The 19927-nt window shown below is 46.1% G+C and overlaps 1 protein-coding gene across 1 annotated transcript in view; it reads left to right on the top strand.

Annotated features, from left to right (window-relative positions):
- Positions 1-1774: 1774 nt before the first annotated feature.
- CASQ2 (calsequestrin 2) overlaps positions 1775-19927 on the top strand; it is a 32204-nt gene continuing 14051 nt past the window's right edge. Inside the window, exons 1-4 of the mRNA XM_056485285.1 lie at positions 1775-2279; positions 15868-15952; positions 17386-17486; positions 19282-19393. Of these exons, the coding sequence (XP_056341260.1) occupies positions 2046-2279; positions 15868-15952; positions 17386-17486; positions 19282-19393 (532 nt within the window). The 5' untranslated portion in view covers positions 1775-2045. The remainder of the gene's footprint in view (positions 2280-15867; positions 15953-17385; positions 17487-19281; positions 19394-19927) is intronic.

The raw sequence follows: 19927 nt of genomic DNA, 5'->3' as shown, positions 1-19927 counted from the left end.
CCCTCTAAAAATGACTGCCCCTGAAGGCTGCCTCTAAGTAGTATATTTTGGAAGCTGTCTTGCCCATTTGGCTTTTATCCAGATTTCTCAGGCTTTGTCATTAGGACTTTAATTTGCCAGCAAATATTTAACTTCTGAAAAGGTTTTGGAAATAAGACAGATTTGGAAACTATTACCCAGAGGGTTTCAGTCAGTATGTTGTAGGCTGTTCAGGTGGGAAGTGAAAGCTGACATAGAAGTGAAAGGATGTGTGCTCCTAAGTCACGCAGGCAATGTGTTAAATCTGCCCAGGAAAGTGCACTAGTCGCCATCCTTGGGGATATTTAAAAGACATGTAGATGTGATGATTAGGGACATGGTTTAATGCTGGTCTTAGCAATGTTTGATTACTGTCTGGACTCAATGGCCTTAAGAGTCTTTTACAACATAATGGATTCTACGATTCTGTAATTGCTAAGTAATGCTCACCTTTTGCCCCAAATGTTAAAACTATCCCAGATATACAATTTAATGGAAACAATTGCATTAAGAAGGGATATTGTCTCTTCTCTGGGGTGGACAGAGCAAAGCTATGATGGAGCAGCATGCAAGGAAAAGACCTGATAAGGCCACTTGTCTGCATATCACTTTGGCAGGGGGAAGGAGCTGTGCCCCTGTCAAACTCTTCTCTGCCAGCCCCTCAGCAGGCCTTTTCCAGTCCATGCTAGCCCCAGGGCTGGCTTGTGGCCAGCTGGCCTGCCTCCACCTGCCTGTTGCTGCTAGTCATGGGTCAGAGGTGGCACCGTGGTCAGAGGAAGGGAAGAGCTAAGGGACTGTGCCTCTGAACTGCTCTCCCCCAGCAGCGCTCTGCAGGTGATACAGCAAAGCAGCAGCGGTGCTGCGATCACACAGAAGGAGGAACTGGCCACCATCCCTGGGACATGAAGAAGGAGGAATAGGCAGGACAGCTTGCTGGGAAATGAAAGAAGGTTGTGTGAAAAACCTGCTACAGTCCAACAGGCAGGTCCCAGAAAGGGCAGCTGGCAGCGATGGTGCCATCTGACCACCCTCTTGAGGAAAGCCCTGACTCCTGCCCCAAGACACTGGCTTGGGCACATGCCTCCCAACTGTCAGCCCCCTCAGCATGATAAGGTTTAACCACTCGCCAGCAATGTATGCAGCCTGGGAACTGGTGGAAAATGGGAGGCTGCAACATAATCTTCCCTTTGCTTTTGGCTTACAGGCCCAAGGGCCAGCAATTCTCCTGCTGCCCCACAAGCAGAGAATGTGCTTCAGAAAGCACCTTGAATGTCAGCTGCTAGCTCCAAACGGTGCTCTGGGCAAAAGAAAGAAGTCCCAGAAGTGTTCACCTCCTTTGCTGTTGAAGAAACATGACTTTTCCTCTAGCGGTGCAGAGGAGGCTCTGAAACTGTTTAACCTGAGATCTGTTATCAAAAGCCTAATCACTGTGATGCCCAAAGGGATGTAAAGACAGATAGTCTTATTATAAACTGCAGTAAATACCTTCTATTTTTGTCAATTCCTAGTAGGACAGCCTGTGCCTTAGTTTCCCTGTACAAGTAAAGTCTGTCCCTTCTCAAACCTTGCCTGCATATTCCCAGGACTGACATCTTCTACGCCCTCCCTCTTGTCCACTCCCTCTCTCTCAGATGATACAGGGTGCCAGCAAGTCCCTCAATGGTGTCATATCTGTCCTTTTTATTCATTGCAGGGTTTATTTTTAGCCTGAAACAACTGCTTCCTAAAAATGGAGTTCCTAATGACACGGGAGCTGGACACAGCTATGTAAGGTATCCAGGGCTTGGCCTGACAGCTTCTCCCGTCTGTCTCCCTCTTTGTTGTGAGTACAAGACAGCAAAGATTGCTGCTCTCCACCAGCCTTGCAGTGTTTGGGCTCAACACTAGGAAAGCAGCAGAGAGAAACTTAGAGAAACTAAGAGAAACTTAGCTTGAACTTCACCTGGAGTCTTTGGTCTCCCTCTCTTCTCAAATTAAGAAAGGGGGGGATATTTACCCACCCTTTGCTGCACTCCAAGAGTGCCCCTATGAAGGCAATTTGCTGGATCCTGGCAGGTTTTTACCTGCTTTTCTGCTGCAAGGCAGAAGAGGGACTGAACTTCCCTACTTACGATGGGAAAGACCGAGTGATTGACCTGAACGAGAAGAATTACAAGCAGGCACTGAAGAAGTATGACATGCTCTGCCTGCTCTTCCATGAGCCTGTGAGCTCTGACAAGGTCTCCCAGAAGCAGTTCCAGATGACAGAGATGGTCCTGGAGGTAAGTACCACTGCATTTCCCAGTCAGGGTCAGTACCAGAGTCGTGGAGAAGAGACATAAGACAGGAGAGTCAAATGGTCTCATGCAGGGGAGGTTGGGCATACAAAAGTTTGTTTAGCTGGATTTCACTTAGCCCCTGCCTGAATTCTGCAAAGCTCAGGAAAAAGACTCTTTTGTGCTCTTCTCAATTTGCTAGGAAATAGTTTTTCTGGATTGTCTGTCAGAAACTCAGGCAATAGCAAGTAACTTTGGGAACCTCAGAAACATGAACTCAGCTCAGCTGAGCTTTCCCAAATCTCAGCACCTGAGTCCGTAACTTGAAATTTTTTGATCTTTTCTCATTCTGTGCAAGCCAGTATCCCATTTGTATTCTGGATTGAGTCCCATTTTTTATCCCACTAGGAGCAGTCAGCAAAGAAACCTTATCAGTGCAGCAAAGGGGTGTCCTAGCTCCCCATCTCAAAACCTCCCTGTTGGTGCAGCATTAAATCCCTTTATGTTTTTCTGATGTTTGCTTGCCTACTTGGAATCAGTCTATAGCTGCTTGTTAATGCTACCATTCACTTCTGTTCTGGAAAAAAGTGTTGTTAATTCTTTCATGAAAGAATGATTCATTAATCCTCAGTAAAATAAATCATGGTAAAAGTGACAATGTAGATTCGTAGCATTCTTTCTTGTATTGCAGCTGTAATCTAGGGAATCGTACAGCTGCAAGCCTCGATTGTTAGGTGCATGTTTCTTACCATTTCTTGCAAATATTCCCTCTTAACTAAAAGACATATTTGAAAAGAAAGTGAATTCAGAATTGCAGAACAAACACTTCAGCTTTATTTATCAGATCCAGAGAGAAAATGTATTGCACCCTTGAGACTGCAGGAATGTGAATAAGAAAATATGCTTGCTGAGGGCTAGGACCCAAAAAAGTCCAGTGTCAAGTTCAAGGCCTGCTGACCTCCTGAAAGAAAGAAAGAAGGAAAGAAAGAAAGAAAGAAAGAAAGAAAGAAAGAAAGAAAGAAAGAAAGAAAGAAACAAACAAACAAACAAACAAACAAACAAACAAACAGGTTTTGCTCACATGTCAGGCAATGGTTACTTTCTGCAGGTGAGTGATCAAATAACATTTGGCAAAGAAAAGAAGAGTAATGTTTGAACTTCAGCTGAAATTAGTATTGTTGGTAGTCTAATAACATTGTTGCTTAATAGGATAACTATTTTGTGTTTGATCCGTGTCTAAGAGTTACTAGATACATATTTATAGAAACCTGACAGAAGCATGTCCCATCCCTGGAAGTGTTCAAGGCAAAGCTGAATAGAGTCCTGGGCAACCTGGCGTAGTGAAAGGTGTCCCTATCCATGGCAGTGGCTTGGAACTAGATTATCTTTAAGATCCCTTCCAACCAGGCCATTCTGTGTTTTCATGGCTCTATGGTCTGATGTCTAAGTCCTCATGATACCATTATCCATGCTAACAATGACCCATATCCAGGATGCAACAGCTGCAATACAATCTGGCTTTAAGCTTTTATTTTTCAGGATTGGATTTCAGCTGTGAGTACATTAGCTTAGGATTTGGGTAATTAATTTAATTTCCAATTGCTCTCTGCTATGGACTTCTTATGTGACCTTGGGCAAGAGACTGAGGGTTAGACCTGCAGCAGACTTTACATAATTGTATACATAATTGCTCCAGTCCCCTAGTGCTCAGATTCCAACTAATGGTGCCACACATCAACCGGCACTTGTGGCTTTGCCCTCAAAATTTTCAAAGCATGTATCACAGTTTCATAACCGTCCCTCTCCTGGACTGGGAACTGCAGCACCAGCAATCTGACAGCCCAGGCTTAAGAGAAATCTGCAGACTGAGCACTCTTTGCTTCTGCCACCCAGAGGGAATCTGAAGAGGAGAGGGTCTCAGAACACAACAGAGAAAATATGTTCTATTCTGCATAAGACACAGGCCAGCATGGTGCTACTGTTCCCAATTTCTGTACTAACTCAACCTTGGGAGCACTCATGAAAGGAGTGGGCAAAGCTGTAATCTGCTCCTTCCTGTGAAAGCAATCAACTCCCTCGGTTCAAGCCATAATGTGTTGTGCCATAGGGGCTCACTCTTAATTTTCCCTGTGCAAGCTCATTCAGCTGCCAACTTCACTGTATGTTCACCAGCACAGGGAGGAGGAAAGAAATGTCTACAGTGGCTCCTTGAGTGAGATGTGGAACTGTTCGCCTGTGAGATGAACTGCCTGGGATCAGTACTCCTGGAAGCAGTCAGCAGCTGAACCCAGCTCTTTTGTAATTTGAGCAAGTCTTAATGAGCTGCTCTGTAGCCACCAGAAGCAGTGACAGGGCTCTCCTTCCAGCCAAACCCAAGAAAAGTTCACTCAGAAAGGTTTTACATATCTAATTTCAGTAGAGGGATCAGGACTTTTGAGTGCTGAAGGTCCATTACACCTGAAATGAGGTATTGAAGAGGTAAATACTCCAGCCCTCTCTATTCCTGCCAGCTGGCTTGGGAGGTTCCCAGGACAGGGCACTGCCTGTGATAAGATGCTCCTTTCTAGAGCACCTTATGTTTTTCCATCTTAACTTACAGACAGTTTTCCTCCTCTTTCACATTGAGACATGCTGCTTTCACAGCTTGGCAATACATTGTGTCTTTAGCCCCCTTCCATACAATGTCATCAGTCTCAATCTTAGGAATAAAAGTGAGCCTCTATCCAATACAAAGCCAGGTGAGGAGCAAAGCAAAGGTCTGAGTTGGTGGTTAAGGGTTGCTACATCAGATTGTCTCATGGACATGCATGGGTGAGCACATGGACTTAATGAATTCAAGTCCAGAAAACCCCCAAATAGTCCACCCTTTCTGCTTCTCTGACATGTACCTTATAAGAAATATACAGTTCCAAAGATCAAAGAAATGAAGAATTACCTTAGACACCAAAGTAAAGAGCAAGAGACATCTGCCAAGGCTCCTTGAAATATGTAGCTCATCAGGAACCAGCTCTGACTGAGGCCTCTCCCAGGAGCGAAGGGCATGTGAGGCTCTCTCTTAACTGGGTCCCTTGAAATTCCATTGGGGTTGAGCTCATATGGCAACATTTCTTTCTTTTAGGGCACTTCAGCCTTTTCCCTTCCAAGTCTTTGCTCTTCACAAAACTTGAAATAACTTTATTATGTTTGAGATCACTGACTCTGGAAAATTTGATTGAAAAGGGCCAATAGCTAGAAAATTTATTAGGGAAGGCATCTGATAAATAAGAGAGAGAGAAGATAATCATAAGGCTCTCATATACTTAGGAAATCAAACTGACAACCAGACAGCACAGATGTTAAGTTAAGCACTTATTTAAAGACTTTACTAAAACATAACTATGAACAACAGACCAAGAAGTGATATGATAGGAAAAATTTCCTTCCCAAGAAAGAAGAGTAGCATGTAAAAGTGACTGACACTGTCAAAAGCTGAGGGTACACACACACCCACTATCACCGGAAAAGGAATGATGTCATCCAGCTGATATTGCGTTTGGCACAGCACTTGGGGTGTTCAGCTACCTGTATCCAGGTGTACTGGATCAACAAATTCCCACACAGCCCAGGGTGACTGTCCAGTTTAGAAGGGGAATGAAGGTGATGATCATTATGAAGTGGTCCTAACAGCTCTTACCCTCTACACTGCTGGGTGCCACCTGGTGACAACAGAGTCCAGGGACAACTGAACCCCTCTGGGTGCAAAAGCAGCTTCTTTGGACCATCGTTTGTTCATGAGAACAGCTGCCAGCCCCTCAGGTCCACATTGGAAAGATAGGGGCTGTTGGTTGGTCTGTGAGGAAATATAGCCAAAGGATTGATTTGAAATGCCTACTGCTTTCTGGCTGAGATGGAAAAGAGTTGGGGAAAGATTGTACTAAGACAACCCTGGACAAAGATATCATGTGCACAGGCTGTTTCATAGCTCAGGTTAAAGGGCTCCTTTCCTTTGTGTACCTTTCTCCTATTATTCCACTCTGCACCACTGGCTACTAGAAAGCACCTGCACCTTGAGTATGCCCTCCATAGAGGGCAATACAGAGTTTGATCCACGCAGTCCCAGAGATAATAGTGGCCATTCCTACCCTGTGATGATGTTTACAAGAACTCTGCACTCTCCATGAGGTGAACACAGTGAAAAGATGAAACAGCCAAGCAATCACAATAACTAACAAACAAGTCAAAGATAAATCTACTTGTCCTAAATGGTCTCAACTTTAATGAAGAAGGGTTGAGAGGGGGAAAGATCGGAGCAGTGAAGCTGAGAAATACCTGTTCTGCCTGTTTCACACCATCACTTCTCAAATCTCCCTTCTCATCTCTGAATGTCCTAAATAGGAAGTTTGGCTTTCCAGTGGGCCAGCTCCTGTCTCTAGGAATCATGTAGTAAGAATAAATGACCATTGGTCTTAGGGGCTTTCCTTTTACACTTCAGAAGCTCTCTGCAGCAGCTGAGGTGTTCTCACTATCAAAGCAGACTGCCTGTGATGCACTCTTTCTGCTCAAGCTCCCTTAGTCCCAGCTCCCCCACCATTCTTCCCTTGTCATCTGTGTGCATGTGTAATATCCTTAAAAAAGAGATGCCCACCAAGCCCAGATATTTCAGCCCTTTCAATGCAACAGTGCTCCTGGACTGAAAGTTTGTGGAGAACTGCCCTAGCACAAACCAGTCTGATAAGAGAAAAGAGAAGAAGGATGTGGTACTCTCCAGATGCGGCCTAGGATCAGTCGAGCCTCTAGCAATAAATGGCAAAACAAAGTGAAACTCCTGAACATATTTGGTCAATTCTGTAACACATAGAAACATAGCCAGTATCTCCCTGTGGTGTGAAAGGGAAAGAAGGATTTTGAGTCCAGTAAAAGCCAAGGATTAAACTGTGTGTAAGCTCTAGCTTCTAATTCACTTATTTCCAAGTGCTGAAACTACTGCAGCTTCCAGCTCAGGATGGAAAAAGTAGTACACAAGATGAGCTAGTTTGGGGGTAGTTTCACTCATATGATCTTGAACCCTCTTGAGAGCAGATATTCCCATAAAAGTTCAGAGCCATGTAATACATAGCAAAAGGTATCTCTCTGCTTCTCATGCAACATAGAATAAAGTTTTACCAGCTTAGGTCTGTATACTTTATCTCAAAAATCCATAAGAATCAGGAGATGAGATTCGACTTTATCCCCATCTCCAGATATATAAATATAAAATCTTTAAAAAATACAAAATATAATTAAAAATTAGAAATATAAACCCAAGTCCTTTCTTTAAGCACCCTTTGCTGTTAGTTTCACAAACTCAGATTTTAGACATTTTCTTTGAAAAGGGCCATGTTTATGGGACAGTGCCTCAACATAATTTAGTGTTGAGGTATAAATATGGAGATACAAGACATGTTCAATGAGTGTCACAGAAATTCTCAGTCCTCTGGAGAAGAAAAGGGAAAAGTGTACATTGATTACTTCCCCTTTGAGGCCATGTAAGTAGGTCTTAACTCATCAACAGCCAGCAGAGTACTGATTTTTAGCAGTAGCACCCAAGAGGATTTCACTGTCACAAAAACAGGTTACAGAAAGCTCCCTTTCACAGATGGGCACATTGACATCTAGGGACAACAGTGTGCCTTGATCTTTCTGTAAAAGCATGGCAAAAATAATTTCCAAGGCTGAGTTACCTATTATGGCCATGTTTCTTTCTTTGAAGTCCCTCTGTCAGTTCCCAGTAGTGACTTCAGACTGGCTACATGAGCAGCATCTCTCCTAAGACCTCACTTTCACAGTCATTACTGTGCTTTGAAATGCACCTTTCTCATCTGCCAAATTATGACTGGGGAGAGGATTGTACTGACATAAGTTCTTCTGACATGAGCAGAAACCAGCTGTAATCTCAGGATCTAAAGAATGCAAATATCTCCTGAAGACATGGCAGACCCCTGAGAGCTTGGACTTGCTTTGTTGGCAGAGTGCAAGGCCAAGTCTGCTCAGGATTTGTAGCCTTTCTTGGCCCTGAAGTGTGGAGCTCTTATCACAGTCCAGCAGATGCAGACAACCTCTGTAGGTGTGATCGAATCATGGAATAATTTACTTTGGAAAACACCTCTAAGATCATCAAGTCCAACCATTAACCTAGCACAGCCTACCACTAAACCATATCTCTGAGTGCCACATCTACATGTTCTTTTAAACACTTTCAGGAATGGTGACTCCACTTCCCCTGGTGCAATTTGAGGCCATTTCTATGCAAGACCTTGAGATGCATGGAGACTCAGAAATTTCTGAGTTGCTCCTCCCTTCAGAAATGCAATTGAGGGAAAACGTGGAAAAGTCCATCCTCTTTGGTCTTGCCATCCTGCCATGCTAGTGAGGTTCTCCTAAAAGTGCCAGCAAGGGTTCCCAGTGTCTTTGTGCTGGGCTGGTTCTCAAGAGGCAGGGTCTCTCTTTTGTATAATGAGATGTCTTTCATACAAATGCAGAATGGTTTGGATTTGAAGGGACTTTAGAGATTATCTAATTTCAACCCTCCTGCCATGGGCAGGAACACCTTCCACTAGATGAGGTGTGACTTCCTCATCAGGGTGGGTCATCACACCAGGTTACTCAACAGCCCCTCCAGCCTGGCTTGGACACTTCCAGGGATGGGACATCCACATTTTCTCTGCAACCAGTTCCAGAGTCTCACCAGGCTCACAAAAGAGAATTTCTTTTTTTCTTGGCCTTATCCTGAGTGAGGGGCCCAAGAAGGGTTAGCTTGAGCTCACACTCACCCACTACTCTGTGGACATGTGTGGTGTTTGTAGTTACCATTTCAAGTTCTTTGCCCTGGACTCTGACATTTCTCAGTGGCTGACCACAGGCTGGGGCAGCTGTTGCACTGTGAGGTAGACTGGGTAGGGGTGGCCATGCCATGCTCACCCACCCTGACCTTACACCAGAGCCTGGTCTGCCTGTGCCCTTCATCTAAAGCCAAACTAATCAAAGCCCAAGACTCCCCTTCCTTTGTGCCTGGGTGTCATTTGCGGAAGAAGGAAAGGGGATATGATAGTTCTTTCTAAACACCCGTGAGGGAGAAGAGCTATTTAAGTGCAAAGCCTAAGAACAAATGGCCTATGAATAAAACAAGCCTGGAACTACAAAGTCCCTAATCACCAGAGGAGGAAGGGAAGAACAGTCCAATGAGTTTTAAGTGGACACTGACTGCTGCGTGACAGAGATTGAATGACACGATTCTGGGTCTGATGACCAAAGATGTCCTTTTGCAGCCTCTGTCTCTAAATAATAGGCAACCAGGCATGAAATCCACGGCCTAGGAAAGATGTGAATTAGCAAGGTCCAAATTCTCCTTTCTCATTTTTTTCCCTTTGCACATTGGGATTTACCTACATATATGAGAAAAAAAAGCTTGCCCGAGGAAATAGAGCGAGCAGCGACCAAGAACTCAATTCCCAGGCAGTCGCTCCTCCCCTGCCTGGCACCCCAGAGGGTCAGCACTCCCTCCTGAACAGTGCTGATGGTGCTCATTCCTGTGTGCTTTCTGACACAGCTCCAGTGAAGGCCAGGTGCTTGCTGTACATGATATGTTCTTTTTCTGGAAACCCTGTTTGGCCCTGGCAGGAGAGACTACTATCAGCTAGCAGACCTCTGACACCTCAAACCCAGTGCAAGGAAGGCTGTGTATATTTAAAGCTTCCCTCAGTTCTTATTTCTCTCTGCTCACTTCATGGAGGAAAGAGTTTTCTTGTCTCAAGGTCCACTGTGCTCCCCCCAATGCCTTGCCTCTCTGATCCTTCCTGTGGAGGCAGGATAGGAGCTCCCAGCTCTTGCCTGCAGCATCCTGGACTCTCCAGGATTTCAGAGGTGCTGGCTTATACTCACTTGGGTCAGAAACTGGAGAAATCTGGCTTGTTCCTGAGAGCCAGAGGCATAGGAATTACATGGGCTTGTGTAGGTGCATGGGCTTAATACCCATTAAGCTTTCTGCCTTGCATGGGCCTCACAGCAACATCCAGCCATCAGTTTCAAAACAGTTTTTCTGAGGGCAGAAAGAGAACCAGGAAGCTATGGCCTCACTCTTGTCAAGAACAGCTCCCAAACTAGACTGCCAGCCTCTGTTTTGGAAAGGGCAGTTTAGCGGTGTGGCCCCTGCCCTGTCCAAGACCCCAGGGAGAGCACACACGCACAGAGACATGCAGTCGTCCCTGTCTGCCCTTGCCATGCGAGTTGCACAGCTGAGTTGTCAAATCATCTGCAATGTAGTGCCAGCAGGGACGGACTGGGAGCAGGGGCAGGTGGCCCCCCCGCCCATGGGTGGCATGGGCACCAGCCTCGGCTAGCTCACAGCTGAGGAGGCTGTGCTTTGGCTTGCAGCTAGCTAAAATTAGGGATGCCAGGAGAAGATAAAAATACAGCCCTAGCTATCTGAAACCTTTAGAGAGGCAGCCAAAGAGCACGCTGCCGTATGTCTGACCCCGCTGAGTGGCTGCGCAACAATTAAAGCTCCAGGGCAGCATTTTTAAAGCATTACCAGTGAAAGCCAGCTCTGAGGGAGTGACCTTTGCGTGTTCCGTATCTGGGGACTTGTCTTTTAGTCCAAGGAGCAGTGATCCCTAGGAGGGGAGGCTCAGCCTCTCCAACCATTTCAGGTGGTGGAAAAGTGTACTCCCCTTCAGTCCCCACTGCCAGCAAAATGACTTTTCTAGTGGCAGCTGCTCAGCAGGCTTCTGGCCCTTGTCTTTGATCACTACAGAGCTTCAGAACAGCCTAAATTATGGAAGAGCCTAAGACATTACTAGTGTGATATGCAAGTGGGTGCTAATGGGGACAGCACAGCATTAGGAAAGAGAAATAACAGCCTCTGTTCTCCAAGAAACTGCCCAATGTCTCAAACAAGTAACCAACTATAGTGTAGGTGCTAGTCCTGCTCAAGGATTCAAAACTTTTCGGGGAATACACTAAAAACTTGCAATCTCCTCCTGCTGTTTCTGAAAATAAAACCCTAACACTTTGGGATGTACAATCATGACAATTTCATCAACCAGGTTCTTGACCATCAGCATCAACTGCAGCTTTAAAGAGAGTAGAAGAGAAGCAGCAGAGGAGTGTAGATTGCTTGAGGGATGATTCCTCATCATCTCCTGTTGCTCCTCTCCCTGTATTGCCGGAGTTTTGTTTCTTACTCCACGTTAACAGCAAAACAGAAAGCTCCCCATGGCCAGAAGTGTACTCATGATGGCTTTGAGAGACACCCAAATGCCCTTGCCTCCTTCCTCCCAGCTAGAGCAGCTGGGAAAGATGAGTCTTACTGTCTGTGGGAGCTCTGAGCATGAGAAGTGGGAAGGAAATGCAGGCCAGAATGCCATAATGTCACTTTACAATGAAAATTGACCAAGCTGAGACAGCCACTCCTCTCACCCTCATTTTTAACCCTCTCTGAGGGATTTTGTCTGCCATTTGGCAGCAAAAATGACAACAAATGCAAGCTTTGGCACAATCAGTCTGCAGCGGGAATAGGAACATGGTCAGGCACATAGTGACATTTCTGCTGCTGTATAACCTAGGATTTCAGAATGAGCATTTGGGACTTCTTAAATCTCCCAAAACTTCCCAGCATCACACCTAGGCTCAGATAGGTATAGGAGTGTGAAGCTGAGATGTTGGGCAGGGTGTTGTGCCTTTCCATACCCATTATTCTGAGTGCCTGCAGCTGTGGACACCATCTAGGATGACAGGGTTCTTGCATACTTGGTAGTACTCAAACTTCACTTTGGGCTGGACCTTTCACACATCCCAGAGGGCCATTCACCCTCTCAAGCTCACCCAAATTTAAGTGTGGTTATTATCTGAGGGATATGTGAGAAAGGAAGGATGCTGCTGAGCTCACACCTCCTTTTCCCAGTGCTGCACAGGGCACAGCTTGAGATCCTATGGGTAGAAAGTATGTATTGCAAAGACTCCATGTACATGAGAATAAGCCTGCAAAATGTTCATGGGACATGATCTTACAGCCTACTGGGCTCTTTGCTCATGCTCTCAGCCAACTCTGACAGCCTAAGGCTCCTGCTCTACCTCAGGGACTGCATGATCTGTTATGTTCAGTTCTTCCAGAGCAGTTTCTACCCTCCATGTCTCCGTGCAGCTGTTGAAGCTAAATTACATGGTATAGAGATAGAGGCTGACATAAAGGCAAGGGCTTTGGCTGGCCAAGACTTCAAGCAATATGAATTTAAAGGTAGGAGGAGGAGGAGGAGGGGCTGTGCTCTTAGATTACAGATGCCTCTGTCCCAAGGTCCTGAGCCAAGAGGATTGTCAAAATTAGAAACATTATCTGCATTCAAAATCCACTAGCTTTATGGAATCATAAAATACTGTAAGGGGATATATAAATGCTTGATACTGTAATGAGTAGGGGGCAATCAGCCAAACTGCTGTGCCTCTGGCACACTCCGTATTTTGCTGCCTTATAGGGTTCAGATATAGGTGTGGGAATGTATCGTCACCTATACACGAATTAGACTCACCTGCTGCAGTGGAAAGCAGGGAAAGCAAGGCCAGGAGCAATGCCCAGTCCCTGCATAGCTTGCACTTGCAAAATCCACCATAAACACCCTGCAAAGTCTCCTGCCTCCAGGCTCTGCCACAGTGTGTTGGACTCCCGAAATTCTCATGTTGCACAAAGACCTCCCTGCTGTGAGACCCTGCTCTGGAGAGGAGCTCAGTCTGTACTGTTCTCCTCTTTCATTGGCATGAAGGTCCCTGCAGAGGAGACAGGCTGGCCACTGAGCTCCCAGCTCTGTCCCCGCAGGCACATTCACACACCATACACAAGCACTCTCCTATATGCCCAAACTATTGCATATCTCTGGGGATAAGCCTCTTCAGAGGAACACCTCCAAACACTCACAGCCACCACACATACACCTCCAGGAGACAGTCTTGCTAGACACAGTCACACAAGCCCTGCCATACAAACAAGCACACCTCCAGCATTACTGAGACCATTTTTGACTACTGAGCACTCCCACAGTCTCACACAGAAAGGCTTTCATCACATCACCCACCTTTTCTTGAAACTTTTACTCTTTTTCAGCAAGCTTCTATGCTCATAGCTACAGAGCTGCCACTCTGCTACACCACTCTGAAGGGTTACTTTGTGCATGCTGCATACATGACTCCTGATCAATGCCTCCTCTCTTGCATACATCCCAGCTCACATCCAACAGCTTGTTTGTAGCAGGTGTTGCAGCTTTTCTGCATATTTCTGACCTTCTAACACCCACAAGAAACCCTAAACATATCTCCCGTGTGCTGGGCTTAAACTGCCCTTTGGCTGCACATGGCTGATGTAACTGTAACTAAATCAAGTATGGACTGGACTGGACATGACTGAACAAGTCTTCTTCCCGTGGCCATTCTGTGTTTGGTCACAGAGCAGCCCGAGTCTCAAGTGGTGATTCTCAAGAACCTCTGCTGGTATATACAACCACCAACAAGCAGGAACATGCTGACAATGTCCCAGAAAGTTGATGATCCTACAGGCTCCATCCTTTTGTCCAGTCAGGGCAGATCCCCATAATGGGAAACAGAAAATCTCTTCTTTTACCACCACTCACTTGCAGATGTCTAGAGAGCTCATGAGAGGTGTCCATCTCTCCTTGCAAATATGGGGCTCCAGCTGCTCACAGGTGCTCTAAGGCGGCCTGAGCCACCAGATGGGATGTCAAACCAGACTAGTGCCTTATCAGTCTAATAAATGGATGTGCAAACACAAACCAGTGCTCTGCCCCTTTCAGGCAGTCTCCATTGTAAGCACAAGCCCTGAGTGTGCAGCCTTACCTTCATTTCAAAGCACTGGCAAAGAGCAAGGAAAGAGCATGGATGCCCGTTTCTTGTGTAACACAGGCATCCCTTTTGCCTCACATGGTGGATTTCCCCTAAAGACAATAGGGAAGGTGGCTGCAGAAGGATCAAAGTTGCAGCAATGCTGTGGTGGGTGGTGGAGTCTGTGTCCTCCTGGAGGGCTTTGGGACAGGCCTGAGGATGTGTAATTTGTGGAAGGAAAAAAACAACTACTTTCTCCATCTCTCCCTTTTGCTCAAGCAAGGTCCCTGAGCCCCAATCACCAGGGTGCCTGCCACCATGCCCCAGAATGTCAGGGACAGATTGTGTGATGACAGCACAGGGAGCTGGCTGGGCCCATGACGCCTCGCTGCACAGGCAAGGTGGCTGCCCTGCCACTTTTGTACCCCGATGCCTCTAATCACCGCTCACTTCCACAGAGGCCTGGCATAGGCAGAAGCTATTTATAGCAGGGGAGCCAAGGGGCCACGTGGCCACAGTGGCAGAGCCGCTGGGTGACATTCAAACTGGCTTTGAGTCTGGGGGCGGGAGCCAAAAGGAGGCTGGGTGCTGGAGAGCTTCCTCATAAATCAATCCACCATCTCTCTGGCCATGGCTTTCTTCTGCCCCCCTCCAGCCTCCTGCTGCCAAGCACTGACAGCTGTGCCCTAATAGGGACATTCTTGCCCCAGAGGCTCCTGACCCCTCATCTCCATCATCCCCCGCCATCCAGCAGGGCTAGGAGGAGGAACAGCAAAAAGACCATCAGCATCAGAGGCATTTGTGCAGCAGAAAGGAAGGAGGAGGCTCTTACAGCTGCTTGGTGGTTCTCAGAGCATCATTACTACCTTGTAGGGTCTCTAGTCTGCTCGTGGTGGAGCTATCAGTCATCCAATCCACAAGTGGATCCATTTTCCAGGGTCACTGCATCTCTAGGAGCCAATTTGGAATTCACAGGGTCTCACCCGGGGTCGCTCTCACCATGGGGCCCTTGCAGAGCGTCTCTCCTTTCCTCACATATCTATTTTCACAAAACAGGCAGGAACTCAATATTATCAAGAGGCCCCTTCATCAAAGATGGTAGGAACAGGGTGCAGTGGTTTTGCAAAACTGTGAGAAGGTGAACATGAGCATGGCTGGACTTAGATTTCTTTAGTAAAAACAGGGGACCAGGATCTGGGGGCTTACTGAAGCCTGACCAGGAGACAAAACTTCATAGGAAAAGGAGCCTGCTTTGGCCACGCCGTCACATGCATGAAGAAAACATGATGCTGCAGAGTCCTTCACTCACTGCTGCCTGGCACCATGCCCTTCCAGAGCTAAAATGTCCATGGCGCCCACATTGCACTCCCCTGCAGGAGGCCACCAAGGCACCACAGAGAAAACAGGTTTTGCTTTGTATTGGTGGCACAGGACTTTCTTCCAGCCATGCCCCCTGCTTTGGTGTCTCCAGTTCTCAGGAGCCCTCTCCTGAGGCCAGTGTCAAACAGCAGTGAATAGCACATGGCAGTGCCAGCAAACTCCCTTCTGCAACACAATGGGAAGAAACCCAACCCTTGTGACCTCTGGGTTATCTCAGCAAAGAGGCAGCATGTGACACATCCAACCCATTGGTGCTATTCAACAGCAGAATATGGGTCACTCATGTCTGTCATGTCATGCTAGCAGGGCGTAATGCCCTTTAGCTACACTGTGGTGTTAACACTATTAATGTTGGTCTCTCTGCTTCCTCCCACAGCTGGCAGCTCAGGTCTTGGAGCCCAGGAGCATTGGCTTTGGGATGGTGGACTCCAAGAAGGATGCCAAGCTTGCCAGAAAGTTAGGTGAGTCTCAGGTCTGACATCTCTGGAATAGCTTGGAGAGACTGTGGGAGTGATGTCAAACAGTGCACAGTGCACAGTGATGTCCAACCGAGATGGGGAGGATTATGGTGGCACTTGCACACTGACCACCTGCCCACCCCAACAGGGGCAGGATCAGGGGTGGGGGGTGAGAATGAGAGAGACAAGACAAAAAACGGGCTTTTAGAAAAAAGGTCTGTCTGCCAAAAGAAACCACACTAAGTGAAAAAGAAAGGCAATTCATGCTGTAATGAAGACAAGGTGTCAGTTCACAGCTTTCTGTGTAGAAATAGTAAATATGTGCCACGGAGTAACTTCCAGCTCTTCCTACACAGAGACAAGACCGACACAGCAGCGCAGAACCAGAACATACGGGGAAAACACTAAGTCCCACAAATACCATCAGACCCATGACACAGTGACCCCTTGTCAACAACTGGGGCAGCCACAGCCTTGCATGTCAGTCAGGTGCTAATCATTCTGCCTTGTTCAGCAGAGTGAAAGAGGAAATCTGCTATAAAGGTGGAAGGCTGATGCATTGCCCACCCCTGGACACAGCTGCCTTCCAGGGTCTGGCTGTCCCTTCATATTTTAGCTCACAAAGCAATGAGGAAATACTGTGTCACATTAATACAACAGTACACACAGATACCACTAAACCTAAGGTTTAAGCATACTGGACTGTAATTTTCTTTCCTAAATTAGCAGCTGTGAGTACTAATGGGAGCAAACTAAAGACAAGAGCTTCTGCCTCTCCAAGAAGGAATGAACTACCAACCTCCTTGGCCAGTGGTACCCTGCCATCCTGCATTGCAGGAGGCCAGTGCTGTTGATTTTGGAACCTCCAGCAAGGTTCTGTGGCACTCAGTCCTCAGTTTTGTGATATAACATTGACATCTGTCACCCTGCAGTCTGTGGTATCTCTATCATTGGTTTCTAACCCTTTTGCCAAGGCCAGCTAAGTCTCAGACAGTTTGAAGCTCACTTTCAGGTCATTGGCGACGTTCACATACTTCAGCCTTCTCCGAAGTGTGAGCACAACCCGAATCAAAATCCAGTTTCCATATAGTGACTAAGCTGCCAGTTAGAGCCCAGTATTTACTGCAAGATAGACAGCCAAGCTAAAACAAGTTCTTGGTGAAGGATTTTTCCAGCTGAGACCAAACTGTGACCTGAATGAAAAGTTCAACATTTGAGAAGAAGTTTACACCAGTTTTGGCTGAAGTCTGTCCCCTGTGTCATGAAACATCAGTCAGGGGATTATTCGGGTTGTTTCTAACTAGACCAACACAGCAAACTGGCAATTGCATTTTTTTCCAGGAGGAATTGCTTGGATAACAAACAAGACACTCAACACTAAACACACTTTTAACAACATGTTAACCACCTTATTGTTTCCTCTCTTCTTCTTTCAGGCTTGGTTGAAGAGGGAAGTCTCTATGTCTTTAAGGATGAGCGGTTGGTTGAATTTGATGGGGAATTGTCTGCAGATGTCTTGGTGGAATTCCTCTTGGATGTAAGTACATATAAGCTCAGATAAAACCTTAGATAAGCTTAGATAAAACCTCTCAGAGAAGACCTTGCAAACACTTGGTTTGCTAAAAAAACAAGTGTACCTTTGTTTGAAAATTCATGCCTGTTCGCTATTCACTGGTAGAGGTGGCATTTGACATCTTCTCTAATACCCGTCTGACCATGAGTTCCCAGGAAAAGTAGTACCCTACAATTTCCCCTCTTTCCTATTTGTAGAGTATTTGAATGGAAATCAGCTACGATCCATATAACGGACTGCTGTTCACCCACCTCAGTTAGCAAACTTGTGTGCAAACACTTTGCCATTTGCAAATTTTTTAATGTTTTATCTTTCTTTTTTTAAAAAAAGAGCTATTTTCAAAAAAAGAATATTCAAGAAGTGGGATTCTCATAGAGCAACTGAAAAGAGCTCAGTGCATTGAAAAAGGCTTACTAGACACAAGCAACATAGCATCCCTTTAATAAACTTGCCAAATTGCACTGCCACAAGTGAGAGGAAATCAGGGTCCTAGAACTGAACGGTCTTGGGTCATTTTTTTGCATGGGCACAATGATGTACTCACCTTTGTGCCTAAATGCAAAAGCAATGCTGAATCCCACATCTACATGTTGCACTTCTCTTTATTTATATTTTATTCCTAGAAGAGGCAACAGACCAAAACCATGGTCTTTGCATGATAAATGAAAACATTTTGCAGCAGCTTGGCAGCAGGAAACAGCACATGCTGCTGCAGGCACAGAAGAGGCACAGCCTCACACCGGAGCATTGCTCTCAAGAATGCTGTAAGGCATTTCATGAGTTTTTGCTTGCTATGCCATGAGGTGGGTCACTGAAAAATCATGTTCTGTGAAAAGAGAGCAAGGATTTCTGGTTTTGCATTTTCCACTCAGGAAGGAAAATACCTGGCAAGGCAAGGAAATACAACCAGACACGTCCATGGTGCCTTGGCAGCCTGATCTGAAAAGTAAAAGAAACCCAGAGGTTCTCTACTCTTCTATAGGCAGTGGCTTGCCTGCTTTCTTTCTTTCTTCTGGTGAAAACACACGTGATTTATGTTGGGCAAAATTATGAGATTGAACCTTTTTACCAGCAGTGACAAGTTAAGAAAAGAGAAACAAAGTTTGGATCAGTGACACTCTAAAGTCCCAGACAGGTCTTCCAACTTCCTCATTAACACTGTGATATGTGTAGGACCAAAAATAGGTTTAAACTGTTTTGCATAAGAGGAGGATCAGCCAGGAAAATTCACATCTAGACTTGCTACTGCTCCAAACCACTCTTTGGCCACCCTCTAGCATGCTGGTTTTAATGTTTTTCAAAAGCAAGGTCTTTGCAATGATCTTTTCCAGCAAATGACACTTGAAAAAAAGTATATATAGATTTAGATACACAAGTATCATTCACAGATGTTCATAAGGATCATACCAGCTCCTTTAAACTGTTCTTCTTTCTTCTTGGCCTCCTTAAAGCCAGCTGCAATCGCTATTACCAACCCTCATTACAGTAGGTTCCTCAGCATTCATTTGGGTTACTCAGTCCTCTATCAGCCTCCCTCTCAATGCTTCTACCTCTGCAGTGAACCTACTACCATCTGCCTTTGAAGGTGACCTGCTTCTCTCAGCTCCTCACATGAAGGCAGAGAGCACTAAATAGGGCTTCCAACAGCAGAGAAATTGGGTGACCTCTTTCTCCTCGCTTAGGCTGCTTGTGACACACCCTGCCAGGCATAGGTTGATGCTGCAAATCACTGCATTACCACATGCATTTTTCATGGCAGTTGCTAGAGGACCCCGTGGAGGTCATAAACAGCAAGCTGGAGCTTCAGGCCTTTGACCAGATTGACGACGAAATCAAACTCATCGGCTACTTCAAGGGAGAAGACTCAGAACGTAAGACAAACGTTCCTCATGGGCCTTGGAGCCTGCCTGGGAGCTCTAGGGGCTGGGCACTGGTTGTTCTGCATGAACATGAAGGGTGTTGTGGTATACAGCAACCTGTGACAGAGAAAAAATTGCTGGAGGATGTGTGCTTGCAGGCAGGTTTCTGCTGGTACAATGCATGAACCCAGTCCTACACCAACATCAGTGACCCTTCTGCAAGGTGTCTGCTGGCAAGAGAAGAGGGCCATAAACCAGGGGCTCCTGCAGTAAAGTGAGTTTACCTCACCCAAAAACCAGCTGAGGTTAGAGTTATACTGAGAGAGCAATGAAAAGGAGTAAAGTGTCCCTTGTAAGCAGTGAGCCCAAAGGTTCAAAGAAGGAAGGAGGGAATGGGGTGGGGAAGGGAAAGGGGGACACACATTAAATACTACCACTACTGTGGCAAACATACAGCAGCAGTAAGCAGGGCCCTTTGGGGCAGCCTGGCAGAGGCACTGCCCTGTTCCTGCTTGCTGACCCCCACGACTGGGAAGAGGCTGGTCT

Source organism: Oenanthe melanoleuca, chromosome 1 (genome assembly GCF_029582105.1).
Source record: "Oenanthe melanoleuca isolate GR-GAL-2019-014 chromosome 1, OMel1.0, whole genome shotgun sequence".
Classification (NCBI taxonomy): Eukaryota; Metazoa; Chordata; class Aves; order Passeriformes; family Muscicapidae; genus Oenanthe; species Oenanthe melanoleuca.
This window is presented reverse-complemented; position numbering and strand designations above follow the sequence as displayed.